The following is a 14,586-nucleotide window of genomic DNA, read 5'->3' on the forward strand; positions in this document are numbered from 1 at the left end:
TATAGGGGAGCCTCAAGCTGCGCTTACGTCCGTATAGAAACCATTATGCGTGTCAATATTAACCGTCCGATGCAGTGTCGTGCAATTTTCAAAGCAGTGGTTTAGAGTGTACCATGCGGCTCTACATGTATAAGTTTGTTCGGGCTTCCAAAGACTCGTCGAACTCCGTTTTCTTCCTCCGTTAGGCTAAACGAGAAGAGTCCGACCCGGATACGGAAGAGATTAGTGATGTCGACTATTACACGTGTCGCAAGGGTGGGATCACACACCGCCCTCAGTTACGTTATATATAATCTTCTCCACAATGATAACAATAATAATAATAATAATAATAATAATAATAATAATAATAATAATAATAAATAACAGCTGTTCTGACGCAGAGCCAAGCTTTCCCACCACGAGCTTGTGTTTTGCATACCCACACGCAAGGGGTTGCTGCGCAGAGAAGATGGAATTGACCATTTCGGCTCTGTGGCTGCACAGATTAGTTTTATGGTGGGTGGCTGTGCCTCCTCCCGCCGCTGTTGCCGTGAAGTCTTCCAAATGCATGCGTGCAAGCCACGATCATCAGACCCTACTCCGTCAACCCCTTCATCTTATCCCAATAACAACCAGACTTTCTATCCTACCTTATCGTCGAATCTTCTTCTTCTTCTTCTTCTTCTTCTTCGTTGTGGTGTTTCCTGCTTCAAGATTCCAGTGACTTCAACTCTATAAGACGTGGTGGTGTTCGTCTGCTGCAAGTGATCGAGCCATCATGGACGATGAGTTGTTGGTGGAGATCCTGACGAGGCTCCCCTTGAAGTCCTTGTTCAGGTTCACGTGCGTCTGCAAAGCATGGTGCAGACTCATCTCCAACGACGACTACCTCCGGCGAAAACTCCCCCTGATCACGTCCGCCATCTTCTACACATTGGAGCCCGACCTGATGGAGGAGCCGAGGTACGCATGCACGTCCTCGGACGGCGGTCTCGGCGGCTGCAGTCTTACCTTCTTCCCCTTCCATCAGAGCTCGACCATCGTCGACGTCTGCAACGGGTTGCTCCTTTGCTACTCGAGCCTCCTCTCCGCGTTCCATGTCCTCAGCCCAGCTACAAGACGGTGGAGGGAGCTCCCCAAGCCATCCAAGAGAAGCCAGCGCTCGATCATGGCGTTCGATCCCTGCAACTCCTCCGAATTCAAGGTCGTCTCCTTCACCGGCTGGGTAGAGCAGGGGGCGGAGCTGGAGGTATTCGCGTCGGACACCGGGAACTGGGTCGAGCACCAGGTGCACTGGGGGATCCATTCCGACGCCATGTCCACCACCATGTGCTTCTTCGATACCACCCTCTACATCCTCGCTCATCCAAACTACGTCGTCGGCATCGACGTCACCAGCTTCGATACCTGCTCTAAGATCGAGCTGCCGGAACCGATCAAGCACGAAGCACGTATCGGTAAATCCGGTGGTTGTCTTTGCTACACCCACAGGGACGGAGATCAGCTAAAGATATGGAAGCTTAGAGACTCGAATGGAGGTACGTGGGTGGTAAGAGGTGTTATCAGCATTCCACGGATGGTGGAACGGAGTCACCGTCGCTCCACTTCTTTTCCTTGTCTGCCACTGCAGTGCAAGTTCATGGCGTTCCATCCGCATAGGGAGGTGGTTTACCTGTGGCTGAGGGGGAAGATGGTGGGTTATGATGTGAACGAGGGTTCGGTGGAGGAGGCGTATGAGCTTGGGAAGGAGATGGGGAGAGCTCATTTCTTCCAGATCTGGTTGTTCCCCTTCTCCTGCTACATGTCGAATTGCTTAGCGGACGTACAAGGCAGCAGCCACTGTGCGTGATACAAGTGTACGTGACAATAGCCTGTTGTTTAATTTCATACGTCGCATTCTCCGATTACTTGTACTGATTAAGGTCATATCTAATGTCACATTGGTAGGAGAGTTTCGAAAAATCTAAGGGCATGAGAGGCGTTACCAACTTACTTCGTGGCCGTTAAGATATGGGTAAACGGTAGTGATGCGTTCGACACGGAGGCTATTGCAAAGAGACTTGCAGATAAGCCGAAACCGACAGATGGCGATCAGGAAACCGATGGAAGGCAAACGTTCGCTTCCTTTAGAGAGGAATCCGTCCGACATTACGTTTCGTGTTAGTTCACCATCCACACCCACCTCACATGTTAATGGGTCCCACAAATGAGAGGAGAGGAAAAGAGCGTCGAGCGGGCCCCGTAGGAAGTCCCGGTCGCGTTTTTTATTCGTGTCCCGCGACGACCGTTTCGACTCGGCCCTCCTTTTCTCTCATTGACCGACTCGGGTAGCGAAACGGAGGCGATTGCCAGAGACCCGAGTCCACTAACTCCGCCTCTCTCTCCCCATTATTAGTTCCTAGTGCGTCCTCTGACCCATGAATCTGTTGCGTTGGATCGATCTGACAGCTTCGGGGCAAAGGCAAGATTTGCTGCTGGGAAGATAGTTTCTGTTGCTCCCAAGGTGAACTCTTTTTCGTTTTTTCCGTGATTTAATCCCCACTTTTCAGCGCTTTGGTTCGGATTTTCCCTCCTTTATCTGTTCCCCTTTCTTCAGATCCATGTAAATTTTTTTGCTTTGCTGGAGGAGTGAGATTTGCTTCGTGTCGGATTTGGTGCAAAATCTGAGCTTTTTTCTGGTTTGGAGTGGTCCGGAAATATGGGGATGATTTCTGTAGGCTCCGATTTGGATTTCTGTCTTGTTTGGAGTTTCCGATTTCTTCTCGAAGCAGTTTGTTTGATCAAGATCACATTTTTCTGATAGGGAGTCTCCAATTATAGTGAGAGAAAGGGAGAAGAAAGACGTGGGATGAGATGAAACCGAGGCCTCAGGCAGATCAAGAGGAGGTGGATTACTTCCCCACGACGCCGAGGAAGGACCAGTCGATCAGATGGCTGGTGAAGCTCGTGACGTTTCTAGTCGTGTTCATGGCCGGCGTCGTGCTGGGCTTGTCGGTATCAGCACACTACACTCGGCACTACAACTCGCGGACCGAGCTCTTCTTCCCGAGGGCAACGTACGCGGGGAACTGCGACAAAGAGAGTTTGAGCATCAAGAGGTTCGTGCAGCCAACCTGTTCGATGCATGGCATGAGTGACGACGAGCTCTTCTGGAGGGCGACGGTGGTGCCAATAATGGCGGAGTATCCGTTTGAGAGGGTGCCGAAGGTGGCATTCTTGTTCATGACGAAGGGACCTCTGCCTTTTGTGCCGCTATGGGACAGGTTTTTCAAAGGCCACAGAGGGCTGTACTCCATTTACGTGCACACGCTTCCAGATTACAAGCTCAGTGTCCCTGAGACTTCTGTTTTCTATGGCAGGCAGATCCCGGGCCAGGTTAGATCTTTAGACGCACAGCTCATTCTTACCCAATCCTTCTTCATTAGATAGCATTATCATATCATCTCAGTGAAGTTGCGGCTAATCTAATTCTAGGTTCACTAGTGGCTTTACTCAGTATCATACCATCGTCTTCATGTCGTTGATGTGTCTGAGTCAAACCAGTCACTCTGTTGGCTTAAGTTTGCTAAGTTGTCGGTCTAATTCAGTATGTGTCCGACTCTCTCAATTTCTTACCAATGTAGGATTATTTTTCAGCCCTCTTTCAATGTTCATTGTTCACACATAAATATTCTTTTAACATTTCCCCCTTATTATCTTCTATACTGAGACATACCATGAGACCAACAATTTGATTTGAGATCTCGTTATTAACCTCTTGACCTAAATAATGTAATCTTTCTCGATGAAGTCAGGTTGATTAGGACAAAATTGGTTCCTTTAGGAACTATACGTGCACCTTTGGATGCATACAGTTCAAAAAATTGCGAAAAAAGAATCAATGTGTCGATTCCAGTTCTTTTTTTTTTTTCTGTAATAGGTTTTTGTTTTTCTAATAAAGCTTCCATTATTTAAAAGACATGAGATGAGTTTTGGCTTCCTTACCTATAAAAAAAGAATTTACTGAACTTATTGAAATTGAACAAATCTCTCTCATTGATGTATTTTTTCATCGACATTCAAATCACGATGTAATTTTCTTGTTTCTGAATGGGCCTTTTCAATTCTTTTAGGTTCATGTTCTACTCCGGGAAAAGATCAGTCCGAATTCCATTTGTTCTTACCAATGTGGGATTATTTTTCAGCCCTCTTTCAATGTTCATTGCTCACACATAAACATTCTTTTAACATTTCCCCCTTATTCGCAAGGATAGGTCAAATCATGATTAGACCTATTACTATTGTCATTTAATTGCGGCCAATATCAAGCTCTTCTTTTTTTTTTTTGTCTAATTTTGTTTACTAGCTCGTTTTTATATTTTAACATTGGCTTGGATATCGTGTTGGGAAAATCATCAACCATTCGTAGACTAAACTAAACAAGAGGATAGAAGAAGAGGGATAAGGTAGAGAAGGAGCTGTAAGGTAGTTTATTCTTTCTCTCTTGATTTATGCGCAATGCATAAATATTGCCCCCTATTCCTTTAGGAGTCAAACTAAGAGTCTTAATGGACTCTTCGATTACGCAAACGATATCTAATCTCAAACCAAACATCCTATCATCTCAAACTATCCTCAAGACTATCTCTTTATCAAAGACTCACATTTCCAATTAAATTTAAATTATTTATCTAACACTTGATATGCGGGATTCTGGGGAAGTTTTCTACTTTGGAAGATAAGTAACCTTAGAACAGCATGTTTGATAGGTAATCATAAATTGAGATGAGTTTTTGTTGCAAACAGCGATCTGCTTATATGGTGAAAAATCCTTGTCTCTTTAGGAAAACTTAACCACTTGATAGCAAAGCAAAAAAGAAGTAAATAAGAAGTTGGCATTTAATTAAAACAATTCTGCATGCAATTGCATCTAATGTCCTTGCCCTTTCTCATATGCTTGCAGGAGGTCTCATGGGGATCAATAACACTTTTAGATGCTGAGAAGCGACTCCTGGCGAATGCCTTGTTGGATTTCTCCAACGAGCGCTTTGTTTTGCTCTCTGAGAGTTGCATTCCAGTATATAGTTTCCCTACCGTCTATGAATACCTCGTGAATTCTGCCCACAGCTTTGTTGACTCCTACGACAAAGACATACAACAGGCCCGCGGCCGCTATAACTGGCGCATGAGTCCCAAGATCAAGCTGTCCCAGTGGAGGAAAGGTTCAGAGTGGTTCGAGCTCAACCGTGGATTGGCCATCGATATAGTTGCAGAGCACACATACTACTCCCTTTTCAGGAAGTACTGCAAGCCTTCCTGCTACCCCGACGAGCACTATATTCCAACTTATCTGAACATGTTCCATGGGTCTCTGAATGCGAACCGGAGTGTGACTTGGGTTGATTGGTCCAGGGGAGGATCTCATCCGGCACGGTATGGTGCTGCAAACATCACCGCGGAGTTCATCCAATCAATCAGAAACAATGGTACCTCCTGCATGTACAACTCAAGGTCGACGTCTGTTTGCTTCCTCTTTGCAAGGAAGTTTGCTCCGAGTGCCTTGGCCCCCTTGCTCAACGTTTCATCAACAGTTATGGGATTCTGAAGTCATGCCATCTACTCCGCAATCTGTAGAAGTGATCAGTGTTACTCCAAGGCAACTTCTCCTCCAAGGGCTGGGATCGAGGTGGCTCATGGAAGAGCTTTACTGGCTGTTGGTTCTAAGAATTGCTTATAGAAGATCTTTATTCAGTTGTTCCTCCTACGTTGCGGTCTCCCCCCAACCACCCCTCAATCTCTGGAGATGATCTGTGTTACTTCAAGGCGATTTGTCTCCGAGGATGGAAGGCTATTACTGGTAGAAGGTTTGCAGACCAAGATGATCATTCTTCCAACTCTCTTACTTACTTGCATAAAGATAACCAAAGGGACCTGCAGTGCCATTCAAGGTTTTGTATGGAAGATTTTAGTCGATTTGTTTATACACGGAGTTGTTAGTGTCAACTCATTACACACTTCATTATAAGTGCAAGTGGGATTCAAACTCTATGATTTGCAGCGATTATAGTGCTTGACGAACAAATTCATTTTGGAAGTTCAAATTATATGTTGAAAGATGGGTTACGTATCAAACAACCTCGGTAAGTCTGCATACATTCAATGAAAACCCAAACCCACCAATTGTTTATTCTAGTTTGTCGGTCATCTTTAATTAATTACGGTGCTCTTATTATCCATTCATTTGCAATCATATAAAAAAGTATCACCATGTAAAACATAACCTAAACCTTCAACCATTTCAGATAGGGAGAGAGTCATCACAGTTTGAATAGGGAGACATCGTTCGTACTTTAGTTTAAACCAATCCTGAGTGCTCGCATCCGTCTAATTAATTTAGGAGAAAGGATCTGAACTTGTAGCTTTATTTATCATACTAAAAAATCATAGAAATGCAAAATGGATATTTCAGAGCTACGGATCAATAGAGTCATATTTGACTTTATCAATGGCCATCCAAATGTAATTATTATTATTATTATTATTGGATATCCAATAAAATTAACATGAAAGAAAAAAAAAATTAACATAAAATATTACTACGTGGTCGGCAGGATTCGAACCTGCGCGGGCATATAAGTTATGGAGGTATTAACTATACCATATGATTCAAAACCTATCAAATTAGTGGGCTATATATATCTAAATCGTCAAGAACTAATTGTAAGAATCCGACAACTCAGTGTTTAATCACACATGAGACTAGTGAACTAATATTATATGGAAAAGAAACTAAACAAAACCAACAAGCATCCATCCTTCTCGCCCTTCCTATGACATTTCAAATTTAGTGTCATGCTTCTCATAATTAGTTTTAATTGGGCATCAATATATGCCTTTTAGAGAACATATTCCCAAACCAAACCACAGCAGCAATATGGGTGTATAGCATCATGCTTCTCGTCACTATGCACGTATCCAATGCATGAAACTTCCGCTACCAATGTAGTTTTAATCGAGCATCAATATGCTCAGATCGATACCCGCTCATTAGCGAACTTCATCCCTGTCTGATATAATCTCAAAAGACAATGTCCTAATGATACACAATCTCATCTTCACGCGAATGTGTTAGTCGACCAAGTATGTAATGATAAACAGCATTTTTCCATGTTTACAGAGTTACAGTTCATGGAGAGCATTGATGACTTGACCCATACGAACGAAGCTTAGACAGTGAAGAAGATGCACCATTTGAAATTTAATTACAGAGCATGAAAACATGAGTTTTTGGAGAAGCATATGTTTTCAGTACTAGTGAATCGTTTCCATCTGCATTCATATCATTGAAGGCCGACCATGGACCGCCGGGTCACGCCGGCAGCAGGTAGCGAAGCTCTTATGATGGGAACACGCCTTACGACCGTGAAAGCTTTGTTGAGACGGGCTGCATGAATCTTCAACTGGGATGCCTTCTGCAGAACACATTATTGAACCACATGAGAAAGAGAATCTTTGATATTCCAACTAACAGTATAGCTGGCATATATTGAGATTATATGTGCCACAGAAGTAGAGAAGTAGCATCAGAGGATTAGAAAATGCGGCAGTTTCGAGGAGAATGCCATATCAGAAACCTTTGATCAAATTCTCCTTTGGTCATCATCTCCATGGCACCTGAAATATGAATCTATACTGGTCCATTAACAGGTTGTGCTTCGACATTCCAAAACCATCTTAAAATTTCTTTATATACTATATAGATGTTGCACTTATTGACAAAGATTAAATTAGAATTAATCGGACCAGAGTTAGATGCAGATAATGCAATCACAACTTACACAAATTCTTTATGAATAATTGTGTGGTAATTATTGAGAAATGGTTGCCTTGATTCGAATGTCATAGTCTTGTACAGAGCTCAGTGACAAGAAAAGATGCATGCAGCTGACCATAAAGTAACAACCTTTTCTTCAGGAACTAATAGCCAGATGGCGGTCATATATTTAGGTTAATTTACAAGCTAAAATGCTCTATGACAAGGAAACTTAACAATTCATAAGCATTGCAAGGTTAAATCACTTTAAGTTGATGGATTTCTGTAGTCACAGAACATTGGCGCACACATTGGTTGAGTCTTGATATGCAATTTTAAGTTGAAGGATTTCTGCGAGTTGTCACAGAACATTGGTACACACATGGATTGAGTATTGATATGCAATTTCAGCTGACACAAACAACTGTTTCACAAATAGGACAAGAATCTGTATGGCTCTGCAACATTGCTAACAAAAAGAACATACAATTTGCAGGGTAGTAGGTCCATATACTACATAAAACATCTCACGCAGAATAGGACTGAACTTACAGGCATCAAGCCTCCATTACAAGATATGCTTGTAAGCATATTTTGGCAACAAAATATGTAGGACAAAAAAAAAAAAAAAAATCAAATCTTCAGCATGACACCAAAACAAGCAATACATTGCTACTTATGAAACTTGAAAAACATGACAACCTTGGAAATATACAGTCTATAGTTTTGAAGCATATCTAGGTTAAGATCCTTGTTAAAGCACTCCTAACAAGTATAAAATGTTCAAGCGACTGAAACACAGGCAGACTCTAAAATGAAGATAATGGACAAACATCATTAACTCGTTGGGATCTTAACATAAAAATATATAAAGCCAAAATTAATTCAAGTGACTAGGATGGCTCACATATATGCAAAGAGATCTAGATTGCATCATTCAGCAAAGCACACAATTTTATATGCTAAATGATAAATAAGACTCGAACGGGCATATCTACATGCTATTGCACTATCTGTAAGTGCAGGTCCAGCAGAAATTGTTCCAAGTCCCAGTGTTTCACTTCACTAAAACCTACTATTCATGGAGAACAATGAAACTAATTAACCAAGGAACATATTGGAAATAAATGGATGAACATATAGTCATTAATTAAGCAAGGAAACAGATAGCAGAATTCTACCTTCTCATCCAGGCAAAGATTCAAAGGAATACTTGTAGGCTTTTGTCTAATCCTATAAAACCTCTTCCTTAACATCAAAAACCCCAATATCGCGGCAACGATAGAGATGGACCAAACTGGCTTCGCCCTGAAAGCACAGAATTTTAGGAGCTCAAAGGGGAGCTTCCACCAAACCACCCTTCTCTTCTCTTCCCCACTAGCCAACACGTTATCCGACCCAATGTTCCCATCATCCGTCATCTTCCCTTGTTCACCACAACCCTCTTCGCCAGGCTTCTCGCATCCCGTCTCTCTCCCTTCGATCTCCCAGGTGTCCTCCAGACCCACTTCTTTCTCGCCCACCACGTCTCCCTCAGCCCTCTCTCCGAACTCTAAACCTCCGTCGTCACCAAGTCCCTCCTTTTCGCTACCAAGATGCGATCTTTGCTCGTCCGACGTCGCATCGGACCAGAACTCACCTAAATCCTTGATCGGGAACTCGACTCCGGGGAAGCCTACCTCCCCCTTGGGCCGGTCGAGGAACCCGGAGTCCGATTCCGGATCAACCCAACTAGGGTTATCCGAATCAACCTGTTGCTCCACCTCGTGGTGCGGCGTGCGGGCATCGAGCGCGAAGTAGTCGGATTTGATGCCGCCGTCCATGGAGCCATCATCCGACGCTTCCAAGAGCTTCAAATCCTCTCCGGCGATCTCTGGGCCGACAAGGATCTCCCAATCGTGATAGTACTCGTGCCCTTCCATCGCAGCGGACCCGACCACGGGGCGTGGAGAGGGAGTGGCAGAGGGATCCGGCATCAGGGCAGGGAAGCCATGGACGCCATCTCTTTGTTGGGCATCCACGCTTAATATTGGGAATCAGGTAAATAACAATAATAATAATAATAATAATAAAATTAAATAAACATAAAAAAATCTTCGATTTCGATACGAATGTCCGTGAGAGTCGTAACTGATGCCGACCTGCGCAGGTGAACCGTCCATCAGGGATGTGCACGACTCTCGATGAAAACGGACGGCACCAGGACTGTTTAATATTCCGTGTGTTTCTGTCAGGGAAGGATCCGATTCTGTTTATTTCTACCCACAAAACACACGGTCGAAGCCATCACCGACGATGAGCGACGCTCCGTGAAATGAATGGTTGGGATGCGAGTTGCAGGAAGCCCAGCCGCAACCAAAGAGTGGATGGAATCCGCTGCTGAGATCATCTCACATCAAATACATATACAGACTATTGATGAGGACAAGAATATTGGAAGCAGTGTCGAAGCAAAGTAGGAGGAGGCGTGATAGCGTACGCGCGCGCGTATATTTTAGGCAGTTGGATGCTCGCCGTTGTCAGTTGGAAAGAGGCGAACGTTCCTGTGGTCGTCAATGGGTCACGGAATATGGCGATGACGTCGAAGGTGGGTCCCAATCGCAAGGCAGGTACGTGAGCGGGTGCACGAAGAACGGGTGTAAAAAATCATGTCTTTCAACTATTAACTCTGTTCAAATAATAATAATAATAGTAATTTCGTTTACCCACTCGACCGCCGGGTTTGCGGTCAGAGGTAGCGATGTCGTTGCATGTGGGTCCCATTCTAAAAACACCTACACCAACATCAGCTGGCGCACCACGCACCGATTCCTTTTCACCCGTCATCACGGTTTGCCAACACGCCTTGCCATCAGATAGGGATGCCGTCACAGGTGGGTCCCACACACAACGCAGGTACGGCGGCGGGTGTTCGACGCATCGGTTAAAAATCGTTTTGTCTTCCATCTATTAACACTCTTCGTATATGTGTAATTACAAATATTTATTTCTTTAGCCGCTCGTCTACCCGACGTGCGGTCAAAGGCAGCGATGCCCCAGTCTAAAAAAGGTACAGGAGCCGGTGAACCGCGCACTCATCGACATACCTACCTTGCTGTCAGAGGGGGCGTTCCAGTCGCAGGTGGGTCCTAGTCAAGGTACGTCTGTGGTAGAACATGTCTAACATAACCAGAAGTTGTATCGAATATTTATTTCTTTCAAATATTATATATATATATATATATATATATATATCTCGAAATTAATTATGAAAACTGAGATGGAATTAAAAATATTAAATATTTACAACATTCTCAAACAGAAACTTCAGAACAATCAGTACCTGTAACCTAAATAGACACTAGTGTGTGTGTGGGAAACGTTTAAGGTCAGAATCAGAAGACTCAAAAATAGATAGAACAAGTATTGTGCCCATCGTTTAGCTTTCACATTCATCTCCACATTGATCTTATTAAAGTTGCCAACTTGCCCACAGCTTTCAGTCTCAAGCATTGAAAACATCGGAGCAGCATGATTGGTATGACAATTCCAAATTGGGCCATTAAAACCTCTAAAGGTCCACATAATCTAGAGACAAAGCGACACACAATTTCCATATCAGTGGGCCACTCATATACCTTCATAGCACACAAGTTCAGGGTGTTTGGCAGGGTACTAAAGATATTAACCAGTCGCCAGATTTATAGCACACAAGTTTCAAGTGTTTTGTGGGAGGCGAAAACAAATGGTTGAGAGTCGGGTTGGCAACCACCACAAAGATGCTTTTCTTTCATTTTTGTTGTTGTTTACAGAAGGTTAGCAACTATCCATTGAAACCAAGGATGGCAGTTGACACACAGATTCTTGCTATACCAAATTTTAACTTTGACAAGTGGATCCAACAAAATTACCAACTGAAATAAAAAATAAAAAAACATATGAATGAATATAATCCATCAATCCGAAATCATCAACTACTTGACTTGCAAGTGCTAAATTACTAGATGACCAAATTAAAGCTAGGAAATTGCATAGATGCATTAGATCACTACTCCATGGACATAAGCATAAAATTGCATGGATAAGCCTAGAATCAAGTAGCTGAGCTGACTAAGGTTGAGAAGCATTGGCTCGTAATAAGCTCACAGATAAAAACATATGTATAGAACAGATCAATCACCATGGAAACCAATTCTTTAACAAATTACTAGTATCACAAAAAGCGAGAACAAATGCAGTTAACGGGCCGCAACACCAAGAAAATATCACATGTTAAACTCAAGTATTCATATTCATAGAAATGTGGCTGCGAGCTTCTAGGGACAAAACTAGACATCTCAGGCGAGAGTTCATTGCCTGGGCAATGAGACTGAAGAAACTTATAAAGAATATACCGTAGGAAACTGCTAGTTAGAAGAAGGATAATGTTATGGTCTTATTGGCAGAAAAATAATTTTGTTTCAGCATGGAAGGGAAAAATAGAACCCTCAAGCTGTTGATTGTTTGAGATAAGAAATAAGATCTGCACGCTCTTGTGGCTTCTTCAGACCAGGAAAAACCATCTTAGTACCAGGAATATACTGCAATAAACAAGAAAACTCCATTAGAGACAATCATGGTCGTGATGCCATCTTTAGTAGTAATGTGACAACCCTACAGCCTATTAATTTGTTCACGACTGTGCCTAGGAAGTTAGGTACATAAGCACTCCTAAGGTGCAAAACTATTTGCTTATATATGCAACAACATAAATATGATACCCTATTAGTTTTGGAGCGAACAAGAACATCAATTGTAAATCTGATATATGCTTTATCTAAAGAGGAAAACATATACATAAAAAATGTGTTTTGTATATTTAACAACCATGAAAAACTGTCACCTTAGAGTTCATGCAACCATTCAGTCAATAACTCCCAAATTATACTATTTTTATAAGAAAACAGCAAGTTAATCAAAAGAAAAACTGTCTTTTCCGTGTGAAGACTTCGATAAATTTTACAATGCCATGAAATAAATATCCGACAGAACAAGTATACACTAGTAAACCAGCTAAAACTTGCACCATCAGCATCACAGATCAAGCACCCATTATTTTGCACATAGTTAGAACTTATTTATTTACTTTTTTATCAACAATGTGCCATCACCAACCACTAAAACTCTCATATTGACCTGCCATTCAACCATTTTGGATCCGTCTCCAAAATGGTTGCTATTTATTCTTAGCAAATAAGTTATGGCCTAAAAAATCTCTAAATTAAATCTGGAGGAGAATACAGACTCTAAGCAATAATAAAGAAACCTGATTTATAACACCTTAAGATGAAAATTGAAAAATAAAGATTTCTAGAACTATATATTTTAGAAATGAGTATATCGCCGTTCCAGAGTTTTCAATACTAAAGAAAATTTTTTCAAAGATAACAAAACATCTTGTTAAACAGTTACATATTATTTTCTCTCAGTTTCTCTTTTTCTCCTCCACTCTTTTCGTATCTCATTTCCTTATTAAGCAATGGTGAAAATGCATACGAATTACTTGCACAGGACTCAATTTGAAAACCCATGAATCACCGAACCCCTTCCCCTCCTCTCTCTCCCCCATCTAGGTCCCCATGCCCTCCCTCTGTGGCAAGGTTATGACTAGAACAAGGTAAGAACATGAGGACAAGCAGGGAACAAAAATAATGACAGAGAGTGACAACGCTGATGTCAACTAAAGTCCCAACAAGGTACTCTTCTCCTATAATGTTTTCTTCTTATGTAGTGAGGGGTTGATCACCACTTGCTGCTAATTCTTCATCGTCAGTGAAGGACCAATAGGAATGATCAATAGATTGATCAAGATTGACTGATTTTGGCCAAGTTAGACCAACTTTGGCGGGTTCTAACCAAGTCCAACCAACATCTGGCGGCTACACCTGTGATGTGTCATACCGACACACAATGTAGTCGGATATTCACTAAAAACGGAAGCCCAAGCATCAGAAGTTCTAATTGAGTTATCTATTGGATCTTTGTTCATGTATGGCATTAATGCCATATTAATCCATGTCATAGATATGCATCTACTTGATCCAACCCCCACCCCACAGATAAAGCATACAAAGACTAGTGTGGAGGATGGTCTTGGCATAAAAATCGATAGCCGAAAGCATGCAAAACAATACACAGCCACAAGTAACGGGTCGAAGGTCGATACCTTCTTAGGGTTAAGCAAGTAATCATACAAAGTTGTCTCCTCCCACACCACAGCCATGTTCTTGTTTGCAGCAGAGTAGGAGTAACCTGCCGTCGTTCCAGATTGCCTCCCGAAAAGACCGTTCAAATTGGGTCCTGTGTGCAATCAAATCACCTTTGTCCTCAATATGAAGTAATAAAACAAAACAAAAATCGAAAAACGGAATCAAATCAATCGATTACAACCATATCAATAAAGGAGAAGGGAAAACACGATCAAAAATGAATTCTAGCCACAGCAAGAACTACAAAAGACACTCCAAGATTTGCAGGTTTGTATAAGATCAAAGTAAAGCTGCATATTCCGTCTTCATGAAAAGGGTGAAAAGGGTTGGAGACGAAAGGACGTGGAGAGAGAGAGTTCAATCAACCTTGCTTGTGGCCGGCGCCCTTGTCGACGGTGTGGCACTGGGCGCACTTGGTCTTGAAGATCTTCTCCCCGGCCTTGGGATCGCCCGGAGGAGCTTCCGCGAACGACGACATCGATCGCTCTCCGACGAGTTCCTCGCTCTCGATGCAAAGCTGGTGTTAGGGTTTCGGACTTGGTTCCCCCACGCGCCGACGGGTCCTCTATATAGATTCGTTCGCAA

At 42.6% G+C, this 14,586-nt stretch overlaps 4 protein-coding genes across 7 annotated transcripts; 2 read left to right on the top strand and 2 right to left on the bottom strand.

The window, feature by feature from the left end:
- Nucleotides 1-361: 361 nt before the first annotated feature.
- LOC135638911 (F-box protein At5g49610-like) lies at nt 362-1,895 on the top strand. 2 transcript variants are annotated; one of them, XM_065152485.1, is made up of 2 exons: nt 362-945; nt 1,013-1,895. In XM_065152485.1, the coding sequence occupies exons 1-2, from the start codon at nt 841-843 to the stop codon at nt 1,829-1,831; spliced, it is 924 nt and encodes a 307-aa protein (XP_065008557.1). In that variant the 5' UTR covers nt 362-840; the 3' UTR covers nt 1,832-1,895. The 2 variants fall into 2 exon arrangements, with proteins under 2 accessions (XP_065008557.1, XP_065008556.1); XM_065152484.1 differs by having other exon boundaries at nt 382-1,895.
- Nucleotides 1,701-6,009, top strand: LOC135638909 (glycosyltransferase BC10-like). Of its 3 annotated transcripts, XM_065152478.1 has the most exons (4): nt 1,927-2,485; nt 2,579-2,695; nt 2,786-3,357; nt 4,925-6,009. In XM_065152478.1, exons 3-4 carry the CDS (start codon nt 2,836-2,838, stop codon nt 5,564-5,566), a joined length of 1,164 nt encoding a protein of 387 aa, XP_065008550.1. In that variant the 5' UTR covers nt 1,927-2,485; nt 2,579-2,695; nt 2,786-2,835; the 3' UTR covers nt 5,567-6,009. The 3 variants fall into 3 exon arrangements, with proteins under 3 accessions (XP_065008552.1, XP_065008550.1, XP_065008549.1); XM_065152480.1 differs by lacking the exons at nt 1,927-2,485; nt 2,579-2,695 and adding an exon at nt 1,701-1,838; XM_065152477.1 differs by lacking the exon at nt 2,579-2,695 and having other exon boundaries at nt 1,929-2,485.
- Nucleotides 6,010-7,075: 1,066 nt separating this feature from the next.
- Nucleotides 7,076-9,792, bottom strand: LOC135638960 (ATG8-interacting protein 2-like). The gene is made up of 2 exons (XM_065152586.1): nt 8,956-9,792; nt 7,076-7,433 (listed from the first exon to the last, which is right to left on the bottom strand). The coding sequence occupies exons 1-2, from the start codon at nt 9,748-9,750 to the stop codon at nt 7,302-7,304; spliced, it is 927 nt and encodes a 308-aa protein (XP_065008658.1). The 5' UTR covers nt 9,751-9,792; the 3' UTR covers nt 7,076-7,301.
- Nucleotides 9,793-12,023: 2,231 nt separating this feature from the next.
- Nucleotides 12,024-14,547, bottom strand: LOC135638859 (cytochrome c-like). Its single transcript, XM_065152358.1, has 3 exons — nt 14,368-14,547; nt 13,959-14,092; nt 12,024-12,333 (listed from the first exon to the last, which is right to left on the bottom strand). The coding sequence occupies exons 1-3, from the start codon at nt 14,477-14,479 to the stop codon at nt 12,241-12,243; spliced, it is 339 nt and encodes a 112-aa protein (XP_065008430.1). The 5' UTR covers nt 14,480-14,547; the 3' UTR covers nt 12,024-12,240.
- Nucleotides 14,548-14,586: the final 39 nt, after the last annotated feature.

Source organism: Musa acuminata, chromosome BXJ3-5, assembly GCF_036884655.1.
Source record: "Musa acuminata AAA Group cultivar baxijiao chromosome BXJ3-5, Cavendish_Baxijiao_AAA, whole genome shotgun sequence".
In the NCBI taxonomy this organism is placed as follows: Eukaryota; Viridiplantae; Streptophyta; class Magnoliopsida; order Zingiberales; family Musaceae; genus Musa; species Musa acuminata.

Bases quoted from the DNA above. Each gene is read 5' to 3' on its own strand.
- LOC135638960 (XM_065152586.1), bottom strand. From the start codon at position 9,750: ATGCCGGATCCCTCTGCCACTCCCTCTCCACGCCCCGTGGTCGGGTCC. The intron at 7,434-8,955 runs GTAGAATTCTGC...TGTGTTCTGCAG, and splicing joins ATCTTTGCCTGGATGAGAAG to AAGGCATCCCAGTTGAAGAT.
- LOC135638911 (XM_065152484.1), top strand. From the start codon at position 761: ATGGACGATGAGTTGTTGGTGGAGATCCTGACGAGGCTCCCCTTGAAG.
- LOC135638859 (XM_065152358.1), bottom strand. From the start codon at position 14,479: ATGTCGTCGTTCGCGGAAGCTCCTCCGGGCGATCCCAAGGCCGGGGAG. The intron at 14,093-14,367 runs GTTGATTGAACT...GATTGCACACAG, and splicing joins GGGCGCCGGCCACAAGCAAG to GACCCAATTTGAACGGTCTT. The intron at 12,334-13,958 runs GTATCGACCTTC...TGTTTATTGCAG, and splicing joins ACTTGCTTAACCCTAAGAAG to TATATTCCTGGTACTAAGAT.
- LOC135638909 (XM_065152480.1), top strand. From the start codon at position 2,836: ATGAAACCGAGGCCTCAGGCAGATCAAGAGGAGGTGGATTACTTCCCC. The intron at 3,358-4,924 runs GTTAGATCTTTA...ATATGCTTGCAG, and splicing joins GCAGGCAGATCCCGGGCCAG to GAGGTCTCATGGGGATCAAT.